This window comes from Zeugodacus cucurbitae, chromosome 6 (assembly GCF_028554725.1).
Source record: "Zeugodacus cucurbitae isolate PBARC_wt_2022May chromosome 6, idZeuCucr1.2, whole genome shotgun sequence".
Lineage (NCBI taxonomy): Eukaryota > Metazoa > Arthropoda > Insecta > Diptera > Tephritidae > Zeugodacus > Zeugodacus cucurbitae.
The window spans coordinates 23534065-23559483 of record NC_071671.1 but is presented as its reverse complement, the minus strand read 5'-3'; the positions used below and the strand labels follow the sequence as shown (position 1 = coordinate 23559483).

General features: G+C 34.8%; 2 protein-coding genes across 5 annotated transcripts; one reads left to right on the top strand and one right to left on the bottom strand.

Annotated features, from left to right (window-relative positions):
- Positions 1-5714: 5714 nt before the first annotated feature.
- Positions 5715-10768, bottom strand: LOC105210735 (uncharacterized). 3 transcript variants are annotated; one of them, XM_011181872.3, is made up of 8 exons: positions 10534-10768; positions 9068-9302; positions 8773-9009; positions 8617-8711; positions 7949-8543; positions 6801-7877; positions 6400-6629; positions 5715-6243 (listed from the first exon to the last, which is right to left on the bottom strand). In XM_011181872.3, the coding sequence occupies exons 1-8, from the start codon at positions 10539-10541 to the stop codon at positions 6075-6077; spliced, it is 2646 nt and encodes an 881-aa protein (XP_011180174.1). In that variant the 5' UTR covers positions 10542-10768; the 3' UTR covers positions 5715-6074. The 3 variants fall into 3 exon arrangements, with proteins under 3 accessions (XP_011180174.1, XP_011180173.1, XP_054088986.1); XM_011181871.3 differs by lacking the exon at positions 10534-10768 and adding an exon at positions 9403-10427; XM_054233011.1 differs by lacking the exons at positions 5715-6243; positions 10534-10768 and adding an exon at positions 9403-10431 and having other exon boundaries at positions 6495-6629; positions 6789-7877.
- Positions 10769-11141: 373 nt separating this feature from the next.
- On the top strand, positions 11142-24654 carry LOC105210736 (semaphorin-1A). Of its 2 annotated transcripts, none has more exons than XM_011181873.3 (8): positions 11142-11296; positions 17467-18150; positions 18295-18388; positions 18524-19052; positions 19666-19807; positions 19884-21044; positions 21111-21294; positions 21465-24654. In XM_011181873.3, the coding sequence occupies exons 2-8, from the start codon at positions 18000-18002 to the stop codon at positions 21664-21666; spliced, it is 2463 nt and encodes an 820-aa protein (XP_011180175.1). In that variant the 5' UTR covers positions 11142-11296; positions 17467-17999; the 3' UTR covers positions 21667-24654. The 2 variants fall into 2 exon arrangements, with proteins under 2 accessions (XP_011180175.1, XP_011180176.1); XM_011181874.3 differs by lacking the exon at positions 11142-11296 and adding an exon at positions 11920-12444.
- The last annotated feature ends 765 nt before the right edge of the window (positions 24655-25419 follow it).

Here is a 25419-nt window from a genome sequence, read left to right as displayed (position 1 = left end):
CGCTGGCTAGGTCATGTTGTACGGATGGAAGAAAACACTCCAGCTCTGAAAGTATTCGATGCAGTACCCGCTGGAGGAAGCCGCGGAAGAGGACGACCTCCACTCCGGTGGAAAGACCAAGTGCAAAGTGACCTGGCTTCACTTGGTGTTTCCAGTTGGCGCCAAAAAGCAAAAAGGAGGAATGAGTGGCGCGCTCTGGTGGATTCGGCTATAATCGCTTAAAGCGGTTCCTACGCCAAATATATATATATATATAAGTATTAAGTGTTAGTTTATTTTGTTATGAAAGGTGCTAAGTACTTAATAATGGAAAAGTATTTTTAAATATAAAAAACTATGTATAAATAATTAAGTAATAATTATTTCCAATAAAACATAAATTAATTAATATTTTGAATTAATATTTATATAAGTACATATTTAAAAAATAACTGTAATAACTATAAAAATAAAATGTTAATTAAAAAAATCTACCAATAGTTAAAAAATATTTTTTTTAACATGATTAATTTATTTAAGACAGTAGTCTGCTTTAGAAGCCGAAAAAAGGGTTTTTAGCTATTTTTTTAAAGGGGAAGGAAATGATTCCAGTAAACGAAACTTTAAGACGATAGTGTATTATATTTAAGGCTTAAAAAACATTATTTATTATTAAAAAATATTAAAATTTTTTCAAAGTTGTAAGTATTTTTCTGGAGCGCCTGGAGTTTGCACTTGTAAATCGGTGTCGGTAATGGAGGCGATGCATCTGAAACAGTCGAACCAAATTTTTTTTTTTTTAACTTTTATAAGTTTCTTTTCTTTATGAACTAAAAAAATACCGAAGAAGTTATAAAATTCCAAATTTTTTCAAAGTTTGAAACAAAAATTCACTTTTTTAAGAAAAAGAATTGACTTTAAGTTGCAAAACAAGTAGTTTAAATAATACTTTCGTCCAACTTTTTTAGTTCAAATAGAAGATAATTTAATACTGAAGCTAGATCACTTTGGTTTTTTCGATCATAAATCTTTTTGCTATCGCCGGCACCGTTTTCTAACACTTGTGAAAATGAAAACTCGAGAAAACGCGCTTTAAAGTTTTCATTCGCATTCGCACCTGCTCGACGCTCGGCCACTAAAACTGCTCAAGCTTCGAAAATATGTCGAATTGGCCTCTGGAATATTAAAGACATATTCTTGGATAGTTTTGGAAGAGGTTTAAAACAAAACAAAAAAATCGATTTTTGAAGCCTGTAAAGCACTTAAAATTTAAAATTCTTAACCTCAATTTGTACTTTATTAATTAATTACATATTAATTCAAATAATAATTTAGTTTTCTATAAATTATAAACTAGTTAATAAAAAAAGAAACCAAAATATATATATAACAGTAGATTTTTAATTAAAAAAATATTACAAATAAAAATATATTTATGCAAAAAATATTATTTTATAGCCTTATTAAACTAAAATCTCACTGTTGTTATTGTTGTAGCAACAGAAAATTATCCCTATACCCTTTTAAGGAATGATACTGTACGAAGTGTGTTCAAAAAATAACGGGAATTTTAAAATTTCCATTTGTCCAAAAGTCCAATTATGAAAATTATTTTATTATGATGAATTAATAAATAATTATAATTATCAAAAATTATAATTATCAAAAAAACAAATTCCCGTTATTTTTTGAGCATACCTCGTATTTACAGTTCTTGTTTGGATAAAACTTCGAGTCCGATTCGTGTATGTCGGTCAAACTATCGAGAGAACTGATTTTACCAATGCCCACGACAGCCGGTTCTATGATACCAGAATTGACCCGGATTTAATTGATTGCTATAAGAATTGATTTCCACCTCAACTAACCTCATCGGGCGAAAGTCTACTGCTCTGTGATTGGAGAGTTAGGAGTTACAGTGATGTTACAAAATTGCAGAAAAAACAGCCTGAAGCGGGCTGTGTTGAGGATTACTGGAACAAGTTGTGCCGAATTGGTGGAGTAAATCAAGTAAAAGTCTTGTTAATTTGGTTTTTCGTTTCTGTTATCAGTTTGTAGAAAAACATTTTTATACAAGATTGTTTTAAAATCAATAAAAATATAAGTGTTTTATAATAAAAAATCATTTTTTTTATTTTCAATAATTTTATATTTATTCCAATAAATCTTCAATACTATTTTTTTTTTTCGTTTTGTATAATCCATAAGGTTTTTGTTTATTTCAGCATTATTTATCAAATATCATTATGTACTACGTCAATGTTGGATTATTTTATTCATATTTGTTTAAAAATTCACACACGAACTACAAACAGACATACATATTAAACGATTGCGTATGAACAACTCAACGCTTTGCTACATATTTACTTATTAAATGATTTACTTAAGCAAAAAGCCAAAATAAACAGACTTACTAAATATAAATACAAATTTCATAATTAATTAATTAACGTTAGTGATGCTACAGTTGTACATACATACATATGTAATTAAGTTAACAATTGGTGTGTTTAAGTAGTCATTTACATAAGTATTACAGGATATAAGTAAAGAAAATTATAACGAAAAAACCATTGCACTTTCATATTGCAACAGCTGCTTTTGCTGGCTGCTAAAGACTTTCTTCTGCAAATTATTTTTTTTGTTTTTGTTTAATTTTATCTTGTTATTTAACACTCTTAAGCGTTTATTTAATTTTTATTTATTTAATAATATTTATTTTCCCCTCTCTCTCTCTTTCTCACTCTCTTTCTTTCGACTGAGCTGTGATTAGTGATAGAATATTTTTTTCGATAATTTTAAACAAAATTCTGCACAATTTGTCAATTCATTTAACAAACTCACCACTATGTCGTTAATAAAAAATAAAATAAAATAAAAATGGATATTTTTTTCGTTTACTGTTACTTGTCCTTTTTCGATCTCTGAGAGTGACATTTGCTTTTACTCACGTTAATAAAAATTATTATTGCTTGAGAATTTTTCTTTTTACCGTTAGCTGTCAATTTCCGCTCTCACAGGATATCATTATCGATTACTTTTTCTCTCTCAGAGAGATGCTAATCGTGATAACTGATAAATTGACAATTTTGTTGTTTACCATTACATGATAGTTTTCACTCAGGCAAAATAAATTTATTGGTTCTTTACAAAAATGTACCGTTAATAATTTTTATTGCTTGAAAATTTTTCATTCACCGTTAAAGCAGTTCTCAGAGAGTAACGAATTGCTTACAATAATTTACCGTTAATATCCTGTGTTGTGATATTTACGCATAAAAAACTGATTTTCCATACCTATAACACCATCACTAACCACAGCAACAGTACTATCTCTCAATTTATACTTTCTCTCTTTCTTCTCTCTTCTACCTTCAACTCTCTTCCTCCAGTTATTCATAGTTACATACTTAAAACTAATTGCACGGCGTTGCTTGCGGGCGGCGTTTTCGGCAAACAATGAGCTTTAATGATGATAATGAGCATGATAATGATGATGATATGAATTGTTGTTACATAATAACCGTTAACCGTTAAACGCTGCTGGCAAAGATTATTTTTAGTATTTTTTAATTAAAAATAAATAATAAATATTTGAAGAATTCTTCAGTTTAAAATCTTAACCCCACCATTGCACAGTGGGCCCCGTTTGCATTAAAACGTATACAATTACTATTTAATATTAATTCAATGGAATGGAATTGAATGGAATGTGTGTGTAATTGGCACGTAATAACTTTCTCGTCGTCTGTAATCTTATTTATAAAATATATATGCACTTTTGTAAGTGTTTGTATGTGTTTGTTGTTGTTGTTGTAAAAAATTGCTCTCAAAATGAAATCTTGAGCTTTAAAATGGTATGTTGCGACGCAATTATTGTTGCAAGTGCGCTCTTTGTTTGCAAAAAGCATTAATGGACAGTTTTTAAGGTACAAATTTTAAGCTAAAAAACGACATACCAACTCTTTCTCGCTCTCTCTCTCGTCTCTCTTTTTCTACTGCACTCAATAGTAATTAATGTTAAAATAATTGTAGCTACATTTTGTAGAAGCATTGCACAAAGAAAGCTTACATATACCATATAGAGTTGCTGTTAGCGTAAAGGCATACAAAAATTGCTAAGAATCTTAGTTTATAGTTAACAAAATTTTAAACTATATGTATATGTATAATGGACTTAAGTGTAAATATTTATTAATCATATGAATGTAGTAAATATATATGTATGTATTTATACTAAAACGATATGGGTAACTTGTTTCTGGAGACGATTGTAAAGCTGTCGCATAATTACTTTCGAAATTGTGATAGATTTGTAATAAATGTAGCATACCCTTAGGCGTTGTCGGTTATTTATTTTTAACCCTTTCGCGGACACGTCGGCATAATCCGACACAACGAATGGATTAAAAAGGCCTCGTCGGTATATGCCGATATAGAAAAAAAATCGTATATAAACACGTCGGAGACAGGCGACGTCTACAGCATTGGTTTTATATGTAGTAGCTTATTGTGTGCCACTGCAGAAGCAATCAGATTTAAGTTAGTGTCCAAATTTTGAGTAAAAATTAAATCAATAAACCATAAACCCAAAACTGAAATCGGAATTCAATTATCGGTTTTATAAGCCAAATAAATGCATGTGTCATTCTGATAACATTTACTAAATTTCGTGTGTCCGCGAAAGGGTTAATAGAGATTTAATAACTTTCTTTTGCGTACAAATGTTAAAAATTGTTGTTGGAAATTAAACAAAAACAAAAATAAATTTAAAAAAAAATTACAAGAATAACCTACTTTTAGGCGTTGTATCTGGCATTAGATTAATTAAATGAAGGTTACCTTTAAGCGCTGCCTAAAAGAAGAAGTATACCTTTAGGTGCAACCATTATTTTTTTTTAATATATTTTCATATTTTTTTGGATTTCGATAAATTTTCTAAAAGTAATTTAAATGAAAAATGTATAAAAAATTAAACCAAGAGCCTGAAAAAATTATAAACTTAAAACAAATTTATCAAATAATTAAAGTTTCCATTTAGGAGCGGTAATTAGTTTTTTCCAAAAAAATCAAAATGATATTTTTTATATCAAGCAATTTTTTGTTGGTAAAAAGACATTGGAATATCATCAGGTATGCTCACATACTTTTAGGCGCCGCTATTCATTTTTAACAAAACATGTTTTTTAATAGTCTAATTGGATTTAGTAGGAATCAATGTTAATATTTTCAAAATCTAATAAATTTTGATTTATGTGCCATAAAAATTCTTAATAGTCAAGTTTTTGAAATTTTGTAAACAATTTTCTAAATTGATCGAATAAAAAATATAAAATCGAGTAAATAAATATGGATTTTTTAAATATATAAATCAAAAAATAAAAATTAATAAAATCTCTTCGTTTGGTGAGGCTTATACAAGCAATTGTAGCATGCTTTTAAGCGCTACGGCATTAAATTTGTCGTAAAACGAAAACTTTGGTGGGTTTTGAGCACCTGACACTCCTCAACTAATTTTAAAAACTGTTTAACATAAATGAATGCATACCTTTAGGAACCTAAAAAAATATAAATACAAAATTATTTAACTTAATCGTCCGTTCAATAAAATTGTAAATAATTTTCTCATGCTACAGCTTTGCACATGTCTCCTTAGCTAACAACTTAAGTAACAATCTAAAAAAATAATTTCATACTACAGCCGCGTCCGTAGAAAGCAACTACAACATCTCTTTTCTTTTGTTTTTCTTTTTTCACTTCACTTCGTCTCTAACACTTAACTTTTTAGGTTGTGAGTAGTTTAGTCAAAATATTTTGTGTACTACTTAGAATTGGCGGCGCTAGGCTAATGGCGCACTAATGAGTTTAAGTGAAACATATTTTTGCTGTTTTTGTTGTTGTTAATTCTACTACATAGTCAATATTCTAGCTTGTTTGAGTATCACTACTATAAGAATTGAAATAAAAAGCAAAGAAAAATACATACATACACACAATATTTTGCTATCTTACTCCGCTTGCGACTCTCATTGCGATCCGGCAACGCTGTAAATTGTTAAAATTATTTATGCTGCTGCAAACGTTTGTCAAATTTAGAATAAAATATATGAATGATCACGCTCCAGATGTGTTTTGGCGCGCATCGTTACATTGCCCATAGGGTCGGAGGGTGGCGGTATGCCATTGGTGGCATGTGCAGATTCTTTGTAAAAGAATTCGGAGCGTCCAGACTTGTAGCCGTAGTAGACGGCATCGTGTGATCTGCATGGAAAAAAATTAAAAATTGTTAGGTTAGGTTAAAATTAAATTTATTTTAGTTAAGGAAGACAAATCTCTCGATGCATTAATGTACCGACTCGAACCGGAACGAACCCGGATTTTTATTCGACAAGCACTAACAACTCGACTCCGGCTTACCTCAAAATCAAGTCGGAGATCTCATCGTTCGGCTGCAAATCTTGATGCATGCATTCGAGCGTATTTAATTCCAATGGATTCCATGGTCCATTGCGCTCCAATGTATCCCATTTCGCATCGATGCTCATGAAGCTGTAGGCGCCGTCACGCTTATCGCCTTCAACATTGACATTGAGCGTTTGATTTAAATGCGATTCCATATGCGGAAATTTCGCAACGCAAATATCGAACTGGAAATGAGAAAATATTAAGGTTAGAAAGAGGAATATAACTAATGAGAATTTTCTTTAAAAAAATTATAACTGTAAATTTCGAAATTTCAAAAACTTTTAACAGTAATTATTGAATTTTCGAAAACTTATAACTGTAATTTTCGAAATTTGGATAACTTGTCAATTCACCATCTTCTGCACCACAGGCTGTTGTCTCGCCGTACCCTCCTCCATCAGCAGCAGCAAAGTCATATTTTGCTGCCCACACATGTACAACTCCAGTCGCTTTAGGCCATTCATGGCCGACTGCAGGTTGGTGGGCAATGTCGCTAAGGCATCCACTGCATCGTCACACTTCAACGAGTTGCGACGCGAGAATACTTTAGTTGTGTTTAATGGCGTTTGTATTTCCACCGCGTTGGCATCCCAACCGCCGCCGCTGCCATTGTGCTCCTCATTCAGCGCCAACACAGAGAGTTTAGCCATGAGCGGTGTGAGTGGCACGCCGCCGCTTTGTCTGCGATTCGCGGCAACACAGGGCTGCTCACGCTCATTGTTTGCGGAGGCGACGGCGTCGGCGAGTGGCTTCAGTGGCAGACTAAGCGCTTTCTTATCGAGTGGTGTTTTCACCACAGCCGGCACGATCCCAGCCGGTTCGGTATTCAAATTGCGATCGGCCTTGAGCTGTGTGCTATTGCTATTATCGCCGGCGTCCTGACGCAGCGATTCGTCTAGTTTTTTCAGCTCATTATCGAACTCTTTGAATTCCTCAATGAGTTGTGCGATTTCCACATCCTTCTTGGCGCTGTCCGTGCCGCTGCCATGCTCCGCCCACAGGCGATAGTATTTCTCGATGAACTCCTGGAAGAGACTACGCGATATGGGTTGTCCATTCTCATTGAAAACGGGATAGGTGGGATCGGTTATGGTGCGTGATGTGCGATTATTCTCATCCGAGTTGTCCGAATTTTGCTCGGCCTCCAGATCATCGTCATTCTCAATAAAATCGGGAGATTCTAATGCCTCAATGCCGCTTATGCTGCCATTGCGATTGACGTCAGTCTTAAAGCTATGCGAAAATTGTTTGAGCGACAGCTTCTTGGAGATCTTCTTCAAAGAATCTTGCAGATCGGTGAAAGAGTTGCGACGCTCCATTTGTTTGTTTGGGTTGGCAATGAAGTTTTGAAAGAATTTCTCAAAATCGAATTTCAACGAATTGCGTCGGTTGGTTGCCTGTATCTTCTTCTTGTTCGAGTTGCTCTCGTCCTGCCGATTAGTACAAATATTTAAAGGTTATGTCTACAAATAGCAAATTGTCTATAAAAGAGTGTACTCACCTCCGGATTGGCGCAAATGGACATAATATTCCCCACTTGAAGCACTTTATTCTCAGTCATGGGCGTCGAACACACACTAGTGCGTCCGATAAACTCCGGATATGAATCGGTCTCATCGAAATTTATCGAAGCAATACCCGACTCCGGCAGCTCCTTCGCACTACCAATGCCATTGCGATTACGCAGTGGCAAGTGTGTAGGGCGTATCAGCAATGATTTTGGACGCACTGCAGCGGGTGTTTGCGACACTGCGACCACTTCCTCCGCCGTTTCACCTACCGTACCGCCAGCAGTGCTGCCTTCCTCTGGTATGTTGGTGAAAATTAAGGATTTGTCGCGTTTCATTTTACGCTTCGCATACTGGAAGGGCAACAGTCCCTGCGACAGTTGTGTGGTCTGTAGCGTTTGTGCGCGTTGCGCGTCTGCCGCCAAGCGGCTATATTGCGGTACATCCACATAAACGACCAACATTTGTACGCCGTTGGGTATGTGAAAGTCGGTGTTGTGTAACTGTTCGGCGGTGGTGCGTATGTGCAGCGGATCGGTTAGCACCAGCTGCTTGGTAATGGTATCGCCAAGTTGGGAGGCCACCACTCTGGAAAGGAAGAAGATTAATGTAAAAAAGTTTGATTGGAAATACAGCTATGTGAGTTTGGTATACTACACACTTGTTATGATAGAGCACGGCACCGCCCAGTATGCCCTTTGTCTGTTGACAGCATTGCAATGTTTGTATGGCATCCAAAAATATATTGCTGGCGGTCTGCAAGAAAATGGGAGCGGTTAATTAATTAAATTACATATGCTCTAACCACTTCACAAACCTTCGGCATACGCAGTTTGGGTACGTTTTGGAAAATATGTCCGTTACGTTGTAAAATCGGCAGATATGTTTCGAAAATGTGATATAACTTTTCGGAGAGATTCTTATATTGCGCCTGTTGTGGAAACTGATCGAAGAGACTCTGCAGATCGCGATGGAAGAACTTCACCAGTGAGGCCAGCAAATCAGCGCGCTGCTCAAGCAAACAATCTGAGATGTTGCGATCCGTGCCGACGGCCTAGAAAACATAATTTTTATAATTATATAAAAAATGGATAAAAAATTAAAACACTCACCAACGTAAATCTACCGAATTCCTTCAACACAAATTTGCCATTTTGCAAAGCCATAATTTTCGGTTTAAAGAAACAGTCCTTCAGAAAGTACGATGTACCCATTAGTTGGCCGCATAGCGCCACTTTTTGTGTGTCTGATACCCAGCTGGGATGAAAGTAGAGCACTGCTTTCACCGGATCATCTGCTTCGTCCTTAAGACATTCGGTGTCGTAGACGAAGACAATCATCGTTTCCCTGCAAATATTTATTTGAAAATATTAAGTTACACCTTTTTTAAACAATAATATAAAAAATAACTGTTAATAGCTAACGACTTTTGGACCGAAAATAACACCTCTCATCCTTGCTTCGCCGCTTAGCACGCTCCAGTTTAGGCCAACGCAAGCGTTTAGGCTTGTGGAAAGCGCTGAACATTTATTATATATATTTTTTTTAAAGAAAACAACTTTATATTCTTATTAAGTATAACTAAGTTTGCTAGACTTTAATAGCGCTTAACTAGCTTCGGCGGATTTGTGTTGTTGGCATATTGGCACAATTGCAACTAAATGAGCGGTTATCAACTTGCTTGTGATAAAGTATATTTGCCATTTACAACGCTACAGCACGTCATCAAAAGTGAAACTGATAACACTCGTACTACTGTTTGCCCCACAATTACCGCTCATGTCATGGCTTAAATACATTGCTCTATGCCAGCCAAACGCATTCTAAGCACATAACGAGTAACACAGTAGAAAGCAATTAAAAATCACATTTACTAAATTGTGAGTTGCTATTCCCAGACGAAGAGTCTATATTTGATTGAGCGTCTTTGGTAGTTGAAGAGTCGTGGGAAATAGTAAATGCGTGCGCCCATTGTAGTGGGGGTGGTGGGCAAACAAATAGCAATTAGCCGATTGAAATATGAGAAGACGTGAGAGTCGAATTGAATGTATGAATGACTGACATGCCCATTTGTTTGTGTTGTTCTTGTTGTTATTGTGGCTGAATTTCGTTGCGTTACGAGCTATGTGGTGGGACAAGTTGCATCTATTATATTAGTAGCACACTATGGAGTTGCTTATTCGGTTGTTATTTTCGCAGCTGTCAGTATGGCTGCACTTAAAAATGTAAACACAACGAAAATGTGGGTGTGTAATAAACATCAAAGCGAAACATTATAAAAGGGAAGTGCTGGAAAATAGGTGTGGGGCAACCGCAATGCATATAGTAAAATAAAATTTTCGTTTATATGTACGTATAGGCGTATGCTGCACTTTTTCGGATTGTATACTATTCAATGAAAAAAATATATCGTACACTTGTATAAACAAATGCATTTTTTGTAACAACCACTTTTCCTATTAATTCAAACGTTTTTCCAATTAACAAATCATTATCACACAAGGTGTGTGTATGGCAGGTCATCATCGCTATGGTATCTGGTCTTCATTAATAGCACACAATACACAAAATCACTTACTTGGCCATACTTATAACTTTCGAGTTTCTCCACAAATTAATTCACACAATTAGCAAATCTGCGTATACTGCACTTTTAATGCAAATACATTTTCTTTAATTTAACATGTTTAAAATTGTAAATTATTTGCAGTAGTATAGGAATTTTTAATTTTAAATTCCACTGCACGGCCGGACGAACACGGACGATGTCAAGAGGGTTGGAATTTTCCTTATCAGTGCAAATTCTACTTATCCGAAATGTCAAAATGCATAATTTATCGATTTTCCAGCTATGAGTTTGAATGCCACTGCATTGTTACGTATAAGCATACAGTGATTTAAAAACTGTTGTAGAATTAGTGTGTTATGTGGTGGCGAAATAAGTGGAAATGTAAACAATTAACTAATAATAATTAAAATGTTTAAAAAGTAATTCAAATATATAAGAAACATTAAATTTCTAAATAGTGGAATAAATAATTTATTATAATTTATCATTTTCCTTTAATTCAGTATACAAGTTTCAGCAATTAAATAAATTTTCCAATTGTCACAACGCTTAAATATTTTTCTTGCTGCACATGCAACCCTGTACGTTATTCATGCCCACCCTGGTGGCTGGGCAAATTCATCCACTTTATGTATACATACAGAAGGCACAGAGAGCGATTTCAGCTATGGCCACCGACGCACTCGAGTGAAATAAATTGTGCTAAAGATTTGTGTTTTGTTTATTTGTTGTTTTAAATTAATTAATATTTTCCAATTTTGTCTAATTTTTGGTGAGTTTAAAGTGCAACAAAAGCTTTGAAAAAAACCAAATATTAATTATAACTGTGCTAATTAGTGAAAAATAATGTAGCAAAACCAGTTGAAATGTGCAGGAAATTGGGGCTCATTACCCGTTTTCCTATTTTCTTCGCGGTGCTTGTACTGGGCGCTGCTATAAAACGTACATAAAAGTGCATATGTGTGAGAGTGCTAGCGTCGTGGTTTTTATAAATGTGTGTGTGTTTTTGTATATATTTTTTGTTGTAACTCAAACAGGTTTTGCTGGAGTACGCTACTGGCAAACATAAAAAGCAAAAACAACAAGAACGCCAACAACAAAATCAAGCATAATGTAGTGTTGTGTGGGGCAAAAGCAACAAAAAGCGCAGTTAATGTATGCATAAAAGAAGCAACAAGAAATAAGAAGCGAAGAAATAACGTCAACAACACCGTAGCTACAACGCTATTATTGACGACAGCTACGACTAGTTGACAATGTTTGTGGTGTTGGTGTTACTTTTGTGTGAATATTGAACAGCGGGGGGAAAAGCGATGTGTAGTGACAAAGCGAAGAAAAACAAAACTCGTCATAAGTGGGGCCACAGGTGAATTGGAGTGGATTGGTTTAAGGCGGGGACCCACACGCTCTGCTCGTTCGATAACTCGTATGAGATCGGTGTACGTCGTTCGTCGCTTGCTTATTAAATTGTTGACTGGCTAGCCAGTTGTGGCAGCTATTGAACACCAGCAGCAGCATACAGAACCAGCATAGAATAGAAATAGAAGAGTTGAACAGAAGAAAACAATTAATGAAACTACTGAATAAACTAGCAACGAAGACAAAAGGTCTAGTAGGAGCCAAGTTTGCTATGTGATTTCTGTGTTGGCGGTAGTGTTGAGATACAATTGGCAGCCGTGGCAATATTAGAGCAACTCTAAAAGTGGCAATAGACCACTTAAATGGGGTATATAAAAAAACTAGTGACTGGTGTTTTAAACTGCTCGTGTTTGCAATATTGCTGTTATAACCATTTTCTACAACATTTCAAGGGTAGCTGCGACGTTTTGTCTACCAAAGTAACAATGATTTGTGTGATTTTCCATAAAAGTGAATTGCACACTTGTACAATTTATAAACTACACAAGTTACTAATTACAGGTGAGGTTGGCGCATTTTTATATTTCGCTAATTGTTGAACAGTTATATAAACATCAGTTATAGTGGGAAAAACAAGTTAATAGCGTGCTCTACAGATATAGTTGGATGAGTTGGTGTGTAAAATTATGAGAAGAAAATGACTCACATTGACCGGAAGGGATGCTGCATTGCGAATCATCAACGATACCAATCAGTATCTCTACGGTCTATATTTACTTGTTCTACATACATCCATATACTATATGTATGTATGTAAATAATGTGTTACAATCATCATCCCAACCTACATATTCACACACCCGCTTCATAACTTCAACTAATACGCTGCTACATTGTTCTTTGTACTATATATTTTTGTGATTAGCATTTTTATCAATTAGCGGATGCGCGAACGTGTCGTGCAGCGTATTTCAAGTACATACTGAGCTCGAATTTGGTTCTTGAAATTTACATACTATGCTACAAATTTACATATTTCATTCATGGATTTGAGAAGTAGCACAGCACTATAGCATCTTGTCGGTACCTTATCGGGTCAGAGTATTATGTGTGGGCGCTGTCAACGAATATGAATGAACTTGTATATAGTATAAGTCTCGTATATGGTATAAAACTGCTCTCAATTATAGTGAGTTGAAGCTTTTATCGTAGTACGAGCTTACTATCTTGTAAATATGTGTTCATATATATTTACGTACATACATTTATACTTGCAGAAACATCTACAAATGTAAATCAATTAAAATTGTTGTAAGTAGCATGTGATCATCAACATTCTCTCAAAATGACGTTTGTACATTCTAATTACATATTCCTGTTGCTATATAATTGTTTCAACTGAAATATAGTTATATGTGCAAGGAATTTTTTATTATTTATTATTTACTGCAAACACCTGTGTAGTTAAGGAAACTTTAGTTATGCATTCATCAATAACTTATCTATTAAATTTTAAACATTTCAATCGAATTGTGTGATTCATATGGAACACGCGCAGCTGAAGTGGCAATCATTATTGACACATTGTATTGTTTTTATTTTTTATTGTTGTGTGTATGTTAATCGCATTAAGCGTTACTGCACGAGCGCAAATTTACATATTATTGGCATAGTAGCCATATACAAACCCCTACGTACTTATAATACAAAATTCTGTATGTGTAAATTGTATGTTTATCCGAGATCAGCCACCAAAACATTTTTAATAGAAAAACTAAAAAGTAAAACTGAAAATAAACATTTTTCGCGGAAAACGAATTTTCGCCAATCCAGCCAAAATATTTGCGTACATGCATACATAGCACTTGTGTTTGTATATAAAATCATTTCAACAAGATATACAATTTGGCAATGAAATTGAATTGATTTTCGTATAAGCAGACGCAATTAATTTACATTAAATTTTTGCTAACATAAACATTTGTTGGCATATGAATTAGCTGGAAAATATAACGAAACTCAGTAGGTAGTTACCGCGTAAATTGAAAAGACGGAATTAGCAAAAATTAAAATTTTGCCCTTTCATGCACGAGGAAATTTCAAACACATGAAGATACTTCAGTCTATTTTAATTTCTATATAGAAAACATAGGTTCATATAAATACTTAAGAAAAAGTAGCAACGCGTGTGCAAAGGGGTGCATTTTCATTACTTTCAAGTGAAGTAAGCATTAACGCTACCACGCTCCACTACACTTTTCACAGCGTTAAACACCTTCGAACACCGGTGAAAAGCCTTAACAATTATTATTACTATTACATTATAATACTTTTTTTGTACCATTTATCTACAACTCAAAAGCGTAAAAGTACATGAGTCATGCCCCAGTTGATTGTGGCATGAGAGTGTGTAACTTTTCTTCAATTGTGGTTGTTTTATTTTCCTTTTGGTTTTTCTATTGTTGGGGTGGTGGCATTGTAAAATGAAGTTTCGTACGTAGCAGTAGCTATCGATGGCATTAACAATTGTCAATCGCGTTGTGAGTGCAGAAGCAGTAACCCAAACCGTGAGAATACAAAAATGTGTGCTATTGACACTTTTCGAGAGTTTTGACATTGAAAATCATTATTATTATTTATTATGTATGCCATAATTAACGTTCATTTAGTGTTATGTTAGATGTTGTTCTTGAATAATTTCTTTAAATTCATCTTCTGCGAAAGAAAGAAAAAAAGTGGAACAGTGAGTTGTTTCAATTGAGATTTCAAATAAAATATTTTATAACATTAAGTGATGCATCAAATTGAATTTGTGAAGAAAACCGGATTTCAAATAAGTATCAATATTCAAAAGTAAATGAAAAATCACCAAAAATAAGCTGTAAGCGTTGTAGAAAACGTGTCAGTTTTGTAGTATTCGAAACATTGAAAAATAATATAAGCAATTCTCCAAAACGAAAAAAGTTTTCCAAAACAGGTGTGAGCATAAATTAAGCCGCTATAAATTATACAGCATTTGCATCTATTACCAGAAGTGCTTAAAAGTGGAACACGTTATATGCACACATATGTATATAAATAAATAAATAAAATAAGCGCAGCAGTGGTGTAGTCTGATATGAGAACGAAAAAAGAAGGAAGTGTAGAGATAAAAAATTGTGTATAAAAGCATTTCCACAAATATTTACATAGCATAGATTTGTATACAAATGTGCATATGCTCAGCCGCCAAGCTGTATTTTCCATATTTTCACAAACGTTTTAAATAAATACTTTGTATACTATATACATTTGGGTAGTGCATTGCTTTTTTGAGTTTGAGCGCTTTCATATGGCAATCAAGTAAACATTCTAGACACTTGATTTCATATACATATATAATAAATACAGATGTACATACATATATAATTGTACTAATTTTATATTGGCCACATTAAAAGTTAAATATTTGTGTGTTGAGAAGTTAAGTGCCAAGAAAGCTGTGCGCACTTGTGTGAGTTGAGCCAATTTCTTGGCACTTAAATATTTAGTAATTACAGATTTAAATATTTTATTGAAAATCCATTTAGCTGCACGTTTTTTTATAAAAAATATTTAAAAATCGTATAAGCATGCTTTTAGAGTGTTGTATAAAGCACGTACATACATGTTAAGTACAGAAAAATTTATAACTTTTTATCTTTGGAAAAATACCCAAATGTATTTTTTATGATTTTTATTAAAATATTCGAACTGCAAAACAAGTGGGTTGTACTCTTTTCGTTTGATTTTTCAATTGCCGCTAATACGCTCGGAGTTGAGTTTAAATACATATTGTATACCGTTATACTACTGTTGCGATACAATATCACTATTTTATTATTTGAAAAAATACTTATTTTTAATTCTTATGAACATACAGTTGAACTTCGATAACTGAAAATTCTCCATAACTCAAACTCTTGAATTGGCAATACAAGTAAAAATTCATACAAATTACCTTCCGTAACTCGGAAATCTCTCTAACTCGAATTTTTTTTTTGTGGATTATGATGATTCGAATTATGGAAGTTCTACTGTTTTTGCTTTATCTTTACTTCACTAGATCGAATATAATATTAATTCAAATATGTATATTCATAAAAATTAAAAGGAAACATTTTTACTTATTTTATACTTAAATTTTATTTTTCTCATGAAAATATGTATTCGCTTAGTCAGTACTTCGTCCAATATATCATTAAAACACATACGTATGTTCATAAAAATTAAATTAATTTTATTTTACTTCAAAATATATTTTTAATTCATTTTCAATTTAAAAAAAATACTAATATTACTTTAATATATATTTTAAAATTTTATTGTAATATTTATGAATTTGCTTTATCTTTTCTTGACTACATCGAATATAATATAAATTCCTTTTAACCCACTGTACGCTAGCCTTTTTTCATGCTTCCGCTTGGCATTTTTGTTGGAATACCACAAATCGTCGGATAACATTGCATTTTCATTGTGAAAAGCGGAAAATATCGCCATGTAATTCTCACACTCGAATCATTCAAATCTCAAAGTAAACATGTTTGATCTCATCAATAACAATGCATGCGGGCACATTGGCATTTCTCATCTTGTTGACTTATGTTAGTGGGGATTCAAATACTTGCTGCTACTTAACGCTGCGTTGCTAAAGGAAAGCAAAGAAAAAGTCAACTCAACTGATTATTGTTGTCACCAGGGCTGTCGCGTCAGCGTATATATCTACGACGCTGTCTAGCTGCCACACCGGGTGGCTGTCTGTCGCGTGGTTATTTTGGTGCAGTCAACAGCCAGCCGACCAATTCACATCGATTTCTGTCTCATGCCGTTCCTCGCTAATTATCACACAGTTTAAATGTGAGAAAGTGGCAACAATTGGCGACCAAAAGTGTCGCTCTCTACGTTTCTTTTGTTTGCATTTTAATTTAATACATATTTGTGTGCATTTAGTGCTGCGCAGTGTTGTTGTACGTGTAATTAGTGTCCTTTGCATCGCGTGCTTGTGCACATATTTCGAATATTTACACACAACGCTTGTCAACGCTGTCAAAGTCACGTTTTTTCCCAAGAAAAAATTGTAACAACAAACGATAAGGACGAACGTCGCATTTTTATTATTAGTCAGCGTGCAACAAGCTGTGAATTTATGGAAAAACCGTACGTGCTTTCCATAAAAATTTTCCAATTTTCAGCGAAATGTGTCATCACACATGTGTGTGACGGTTGAGGGGGCTTTGAGGTGTAAGTGTAAGGCAAAAAGGACTTTATTCCTTCTACGCGCATGCACACATACATATGTATGTGCGCCGTTATTATTATTGTTGTTGTTGGTATGCGCGTTGTCTGCTTATAATACCTGTGCTACTGACTGCAAGGGAAATCAGTATCACAAATTTGCCGACCTGATTAGCTGCTGCTGCATAGCATTTGGTTGTGCTTGCGAAAATTCTTTTGATTAACGCACGTACGCTCCACATTTGAACCTAATATAGTGCCTAGTGCCTAATTCGAATGCTAATTGTTCTATTTATTAATACGCTTAATTTTTATTCTATCTTGCAGGTATTTAATTTCCATTGTTGAACACAATTTGCGCACACTGCCGCCTGACAATCAGCCGTTGCCGTTGTGCCTGTGGCACACAGAGCCAGTTCTAGTGAGCCAGACCACCAGCACAACACCAACTCGGTGCCTTTGCCATTTAGTTTGTCTTGCTTGCGGCGTACGTACGCGAAATAGTTTATGCAGTGCTCCTCGTGTATATTTAACGTGTGTGTTGTTTTAACCGGGAAAATATGTGTCAATTCGCAAACAATAAAAGCTGCAGTGAACAGCAGTGCCGGCAAAGTGTTTAACGCCCACCGACGCAGCATTATTAAGTGGAATTTTAAGCTTAACAATTAACTAACTACACACATTACGTTTAACCGTGTTACGTATGTATGTGTATATATAAAATTTTTGTGTGATCTGTGCCAGCAATAGTAAGCAATTGAAAGCTACATACATAATAATAGCAAGCAGCAAACAACAAACAGTTCGCATATACAGTCATCTAAATAACAATAGCAATTATAATTATAATTATTACTACAATGCAAAAGTTGCAACCGAAACCTACAACTAAGAGCGTGTTCGCCATTAAAACGCTAATTAGCTGCAGCACGTTATGCCAGCTGCTGCTGCTGTTACTGCCGCATGCCGTACACGCTTGGATGCCCGATGTGCGCCCAGATTTGCAACCGAGTAAGTGTGATGTGGTGCAGTTGATTAACATTTCCGTTCTTTAAACTCAATTTTAAAAACAAAAACAAACACATACATACAAAAATATATGGTTAATTATATGCATACAAATTATAATTTGCATTTTGTATATTGTTATTGCAGAGCAAGATAAAATCATTGCCAAGTTCCTGGGCAATAGCACGGATTATTTTAAAATTTTGGCCTACGACGATGCCACCATATTGGTGGGCGCTAAGTAAGTACACAAGTCACACACCTTTCTCATAACATTGCATTTTGTCGCCGCCAATTACTTAACCACTATCTCAACATTTCTTTCTTGCTTTCTTTCTTTTGTTAAACCCCAATTCCCACCGTTCGCTTCTAATAGAGACATCATGTACAACATCAGCATGGATGGCCTGCGTGAACTCAGCCGCCTGGAATGGTTCTCATCCGATGCCGATCGCGAATTGTGCGCACTGAAGGGTAAACGTGAGACAGATTGTCACAATTACATACGCGTTTTTGCACGGCTCGATGGCGGCCAGATCTTGCTGTGTGGTACCAATTCGTATAAGCCGCGCTGTCGCCATTATGCGCCCGCCACAAGTGAGCTGAGCGCTGCCGGCGGTTCCGGCCAACGGTATGATATTGTACGCGATGTGGAGGCTCAAGGTCTTTGCCCATATAGTCCGGCACATAACAGCACCTATGCCTATGCGGAGGGACAACTTTACAGCGCCACCGTTGCGGATTTCTCGGGCAGTGATCCGCTGATATATCGCGAGAATTTACGTACCGAACAGTATGACTTGAAACAGTTAAATCAGCCAGATTTTGTGGGCGCTGTGGAGCGTGATCGTTATGTAATGTTCTTCTTTCGCGAAATCTCAATGGAGTATATGAATTTCGGCAAGGTGAGTGTGCGTCGCTGTGTGATTTATGGGGTCAATGGCAGTGGGTGTGTTCTTATTTAGTAATAATATTTGGTAAATATTTTATGTGTATTTTTATTAAGGAGCGTAAAAAGTCATAAAAGAAAAGTTTTTGGGGTGTTTATGGTATAGAAGCATAAGTTAGGTTATGTTCTCTGAGTGAGTTGGCAAAAATTTATAAGCTTAATTGGATTCAAAAACAAAATATTTTTGTATTTTACATGTTACGAGATAATATTAATCGTAATATTTTCAATTTTAAGAAAATAAGTTTTTAAAACCGAAAAAATAATGAAATTGGTCATACAAAATTATTTCAATTAGGCAACTTGACTGCTTTTGGCGTAGCGACAAAAGAAATTAATATAATTTTGAGCAATATTTCCGAATGGACAACTCCTGGCCGGATATAAATCCGTGTCCGTTCCGATTAGGTGAGCTCGACTGTAGCGGGAACGAACTTGGACTACCTTCGGACTTTCTTTTGCGGTTATTTTGTAGCTTTTATGTTTTGAGGTCAAATATTTAATCTTTAGTTTCAAAAATATTAACTTATTTACTATCAAAAATTCACTTTCTTCGCTCTTCATTCCAGACAATTTACTCACGCGTTGCTCGCGTTTGCAAGAACGATCGTGGCGGTCCGTATTCACTCTCCAAAAGTTGGACCTCGTTTTTGAAAGCGCGTCTAAATTGCTCAGTACCCGGTGAATTTCCATTCTACTTCGATGAAATACGTAAGTTTTAATAGCAAACCTTTAATTTGTAACATAGTATATTAATATAAACTACTTTTCTCATGTCGCCCCAAAGAGGCCATCACACCCATTGTCGAGAGCGGCGCGAATTCACTCATCTACGCCGTCTTCACCACCTCCGTGAATGCCATACCCGGTTCAGCAGTGTGCGCATTCAATGTGAACGACATCATGGACGCCTTTGAGGGCAGTTTCAAATCACAGAAAGACAGTCAATCACAATGGCTGCCCATACAGGATGAACAAGTGCCCGAACCGCGTCCGGGCAAGTGTGTCGAAGATTCGCGTATGTTATCCAGCATTGCGGTGAATTTCGCCAAAACACATCCGCTAATGGAGACTGCTGTGCCAGCGGTTTATGGACGTCCACTACTCACCAAAGTCAATTTACATCATCGACTCACCACGATCGCAATTGATGCACAAATTATGGCTTTGAATGGCGAGTACTACGATGTTATCTACTCCGGCACAGATGATGGCCGCGTAACGAAATTCATTAATATACCAACACCCAGCCAGCCGAACGCTGCCGGCGGTGTGGAGAAATTAAAAACTGTTTTGATTTCCGAAATGCAAGTGCTACCATTGGGTGTGGCCGTGCGTGAGCTCGTCGTTTCCGCGAAAACCAATCGTCTCTTAGTGGTTAGCGACGGCAGTTTGATTACAGTACCGTTACATCACTGCGCGCACATCGTCGACTGTTTGGGCTGTCTCAGTCTACAAGATCCGAATTGCGCTTGGGATCAGCAGAATCATGAGTGCAAAAGTATTACAGCCAGCAATATTAAATTCGGCACAAAAGCATTCCTGCAGAGCTTGAACACCACCAAGAAAGCAGCTGCGTCGCTTTGTCCGAAATACACACGTGGCACACTCATGGCTGATGGCCCAATTGTTGGTGGCGGTATTGTGGCAAGTCCGGGCATTGATTTGGTCACAGCACAACAACAACCACAAGCCGTCGATGAAGATTTGAGCAGCAAGAAATTCCATTACACAAAAGTGAGCGCGGTGAATAGCGGCACAGTTGGTGTGAGCACGACTGCCGCGGAGAGTGGCGTTTCCGCTGTTGATGAAGTGCACACTGATAAAGCGACTGATATGGATGCTAGCACAGGCGCTGGCAATGATTACTTGCTGAACAGTTTTAGTGATGAACATAAAATTACACTGCAATCGGTGGATCCCGATGACCTCATGAATACGCTGAGTGGTGAGTTTACAAAAATGAGATTTAAAGTGTTGAAAAATAAATTTTTTAATTAAAATTATTTCACAGATCCATTACACTCACAAGCTGGTATAAAAGATAAGCAGCTGAAGGTCGCTGGCAAGAACTTATGTTGGGCGCTCTCGCTCATCGCTTTCGTTGTGGGCATTGTTGTTGGTTATTACACCTCAAAACGCATGTGCAAAGCCACATCGCTACATGCAAATCATCGCAATCAATTCACCTCGAATTCGTAAGTTTAGTTTTTATTTAAAAAACATTTAAATATTTAAAAGAAAATATTTAAGAAAAATATTTTAAAAAAATTATTTGAAAAAATAATTTATATAAATTTATAAAAATGTTTATAATTAAATCTCCTAACTATATTTTTTTTTTTACTTTTTTGCTTTTGTCACACAGCCAATTCGCCGTCAAGCATCACAATACCGGCAAAGATGTTAATCTATTAATGAATCCGCACCATTTTTCCAGTCTTAAAAAACCGAATCTCGATTTAGAAAAGGATCGCAGCCATGAATGTAAGAATTCTACAGAGAATCTTGAAAAGGAAATACCCTGCAAGACGTCCACGTTAACGAAGGTTAAACGCACATATATATAATCTATAGCTTATTTGCAATGCATTGCCAAGCATTGTGTTGCATTTAGAAAACTAGTGGAATTTTTTTTAGGTATAAGAAATTTTTTTTTGCAGAAATTTGCTTGTATAGTAATAGTAGTGAGAGCGTTTGTAATGTGCGCAGTGGCGTATGACTGTTGCTAATTAGTCTAAGCAAAATTAAAAAATTAACGACAGAGGTTTTTGCATAACAGGTGTTGTATAATGTGAACTAGAACCGTCTAACTGTGCATGCACTTAATTAAGTTGCATTTATGTGTTGTGTGTGTGTGCAAATGCAAGTGCGTGAACGAGCTCAGTACAGCAGTAATGTAATTGAGTGATTTTTTCATATTATTAATATTTGCAAGTGTATGGCGCCCTTTTGTACGGCGGCGCCCACTAGCCGCGTCTTGGTTTGCACACATGCGCACGTGCAGCGTGCATAGCTAATGTAATTGCGAGTCTTATTTTTTTTGTTTTATACTTCTCAATATTAAGTAAATGTAGTTTTTAATACTAAGTTTAGTTAATTAATGTGAGTTTAGTGAGTGGAAAATGAAGGTTAGTTTTATTATTTTTTTCCTTTACAAGAACACATATAACAATTAAGTACAAATGTAATTACAAAAAGTCCCTGGCGTGCGTGAGTGTAGACATGTGTTTAATGCGCGGTGAAGTGTTAAAGCGTTTTAATGACAAGTATGATTAACGGTAATTTTATATTTTTTATAGAAAGCAAAGTCATGTGCTCATAACACACGTTTAAACAAATATACTTTTGTAACCGAAACACACACACATACAAACTCAAAACTCACCACGCCTGCGTACAAACATATCGAATATCTTTACAATTTACACCGCGCTAATGAGATTTTGCGTACTTTAACGTTACGTTAAATGCAAGCTACAAAAATGCTACATTAGTGTCAGTATTTGCAGTTTTTCTTGCGAAATTTCAACTCACTTTTGGCTATGAAGTTGTTGTTTTAGCCACAACATCACTGCACACCCACTAACACTATGTATAGCGCGACTTAATACAACAAAAAAAACATACTTTATATACGCACAATACGTGAACAATACGCTGTTAAGCATAATAATAATAAATAATAGTAATAACTTAATAATATTGCAAAAGCAAACACAAGTATTAATGTAATTAGACTGAACGGTTGTACGCAACAACAACAAAAGCAATACATTGTCAAAAAATATATATAACTACTATATATTTAGCTGCTAGACTTTGCGTCTGTGCATTAAAAAGCTACAACAGACGCGAAAATAACAGTTGACAATTGTGTGTTTATGTTTGTGCCGCGTGCATCATCATCATCACCGCTATCACCATTGTACCCACTATCATTTTCAATCAACTTCAACGCGCGCACGCACACTCACACTTTTGATACCGCTTTTGACATTCATCGTCTTTTGTCCGCATTCATTTCCACGAGTACCCTTCCATTGTACTCTTACCACTTTCGCGCAAAAGCAACAATTTCTTTTCGTATTATTTTTGTCTTGTTTTATATACATTCCCAGTGGTTAGTTAGTCCGTCGTGCGTGTGCGTCCACATTTGTTGCATAAACAACACTTGAGGCAATTGTATAATTGTATTCTATTAAATGGCTAATAACACATTGAAAGTCAATGCGCTGCAGGAAAATACGTTTAATTGTGCTTTATAAACAACTTCAATTCGGAGAATAGTAAGTGAAAGTAGTCTATTCTCTAGGTTTTGCATTGCAATAAATTATTGGTCTCATTGAAATTGGCTTGAAAGCGTAAATAACGATCAACGATTTGTAATAATATTTATTTTGTTATACACATTATATTCCGCGCACTTTCGATTTTTTTTTATAATTATAATTTTTTAAGCGCAGCTAATTTTTTGTATTAAAAACAATTGTTTACTTGCCATAAGCCATAGGCTTACCCAAATTAATTATTTTTAAAATTTTCTGATTTTATTTGAAATTATTATTTTTTCGAATATTTTGTCAAATACTTAATAAAGCAGCGAATTTTAAAAATAAAATTGGTCAAAAATGTCAAATTTTTAAATTTAAAATATTATTAAATTTAAAAATATTGCTTTCGATTAGTATATAAAACAAAGACTTGCGTTTATAAAATAGAAGCGCCTAAGTTTTATTTAAAGCCTTAAAATTTTCCCAAAAAATGTACATATAAAGAAAATTTGGTTCGTCTATCATGGGTTAAGAAATTTCGAACTAATTCAAGAATATCGTTTATTTTCCTGCAGTGCATCAAAAACTCTCGAATTAAAGTATCACATATTCCACATTTATAACAAAAAAGTCGTCGCTCATTCATTAATACTACATCGTTTGCTTTTTTGTTTAAATAACTCGAATAATTTTCATTATGATTCATACATTAATAGCTAGCTAGTAATATACTAATCTAATTACAAACAAATAACAAACAAAACCGTAAAAGAAGCTCAATTAGTTAGGAATTGAATTTAAACAGGAAAAACAGGGTGTGTAAATGGGTAACAAAACGTTTAGAAACAAAATTTTTGTATAGTATATTTTAAGACACAAATATCATTGGAAACTTGTTGCCTTCGAAATTTTAATGTCAATTGAGTATTGAAACGATATTTGCATGCTAAAATTTGAAAAAAAAAAATCCCACAAAAATCAAACATTAAATAAAAATATAATATAAAATATTTTCAACACCCTGTATAAATAAACTGCAAACAAATTGAAGGGATTTTAAAATTGAAAGCCTTAAAAATTATGATAATTATTAAATACAAATACATACACATATATTTTCTTGCACAGGCGTACTAGTTAATAAGTTAGTCCGTCCGTATAAGGAATATTTTTAGTAATAAATATGTAACTATAATGATTATTTACAATATATATTTTATACAACTATACATAAATATTATCATAAGTTAGTTTGTAAGTAAATATAGCAATGTGTGAGCTTAAGCATACGTTCGTAGTTATATATTACGTTTGTGGAAATACTATATATATATATACATACATATATATTTTTCTATAGCATAATTATTTTATTTATAATTTTTAATGTTTTATACAAAAACACGCACACACACATACGCGTACATAGTCGCATTAATGACGCGTCGATTTATCGTTTTATACTCGTATCTAAATTAGTGTCTAGTATAATGACTTTTAAACAAAACAGAAAAAAAAGTTGTGATAGATTTTTATAAAAAAAATTTGTTTTTCAACATGCAAATAGTATGCGATCGATTGTACGATTTTTTAATGACTTAAAAACACGAGCATTTTGTCGACGGGGTCTTCCTACGTTTTTAATGCCAAAATGAAAGCGTGAAACGATTCGATTTGCTCGTTGTTGGATGTGAAATTGTTTGTACGTTTTTTGATTTGAATAAATAAATTGCTTTTTAAATAAACAAAAAAATATGTTTTTTTTTTAATATTCTACGCTATGTATGTATGTGATTGGCGTTGGAAGCCGGATATAGCGCGCCACTCCTCTCTTGGAGATCCCAAGTGTAACCATGTCGCTCTCCACCTGGTCCTTCCAACGAAGTGGAGGCCTTCTCCTTCCTCGGCTTCCTCCGGCGGGTACTGTGCATTCGGACAACATGACCTAGCCAGCGTACCCGCTGTCTTTTTATTCGCTGAATTGTCAAAGTCGTCGTATAACTCGTACAGCTCATCGTTCCATCGTCTGTGGTATTCGCTATTGCCAAA

Excerpts from the sequence above, each read along its gene's own strand:
- LOC105210735 (XM_011181871.3), bottom strand. The coding sequence starts at position 9,482 with ATGTTCAGCGCTTTCCACAAGCCTAAACGCTTGCGTTGGCCTAAACTG. Across the intron at positions 9,010-9,067 it reads AATTCGGTAGATTTACGTTG|GCCGTCGGCACGGATCGCAA; the intron begins GTGAGTGTTTTA and ends TATGTTTTCTAG. Across the intron at positions 6,244-6,399 it reads ATCTCCGACTTGATTTTGAG|ATCACACGATGCCGTCTACT; the intron begins GTAAGCCGGAGT and ends TTTTCCATGCAG.
- LOC105210736 (XM_011181873.3), top strand. The coding sequence starts at position 18,000 with ATGCAAAAGTTGCAACCGAAACCTACAACTAAGAGCGTGTTCGCCATT. Across the intron at positions 18,389-18,523 it reads ACCATATTGGTGGGCGCTAA|AGACATCATGTACAACATCA; the intron begins GTAAGTACACAA and ends CGCTTCTAATAG. Across the intron at positions 19,808-19,883 it reads ATTCTACTTCGATGAAATAC|AGGCCATCACACCCATTGTC; the intron begins GTAAGTTTTAAT and ends GTCGCCCCAAAG.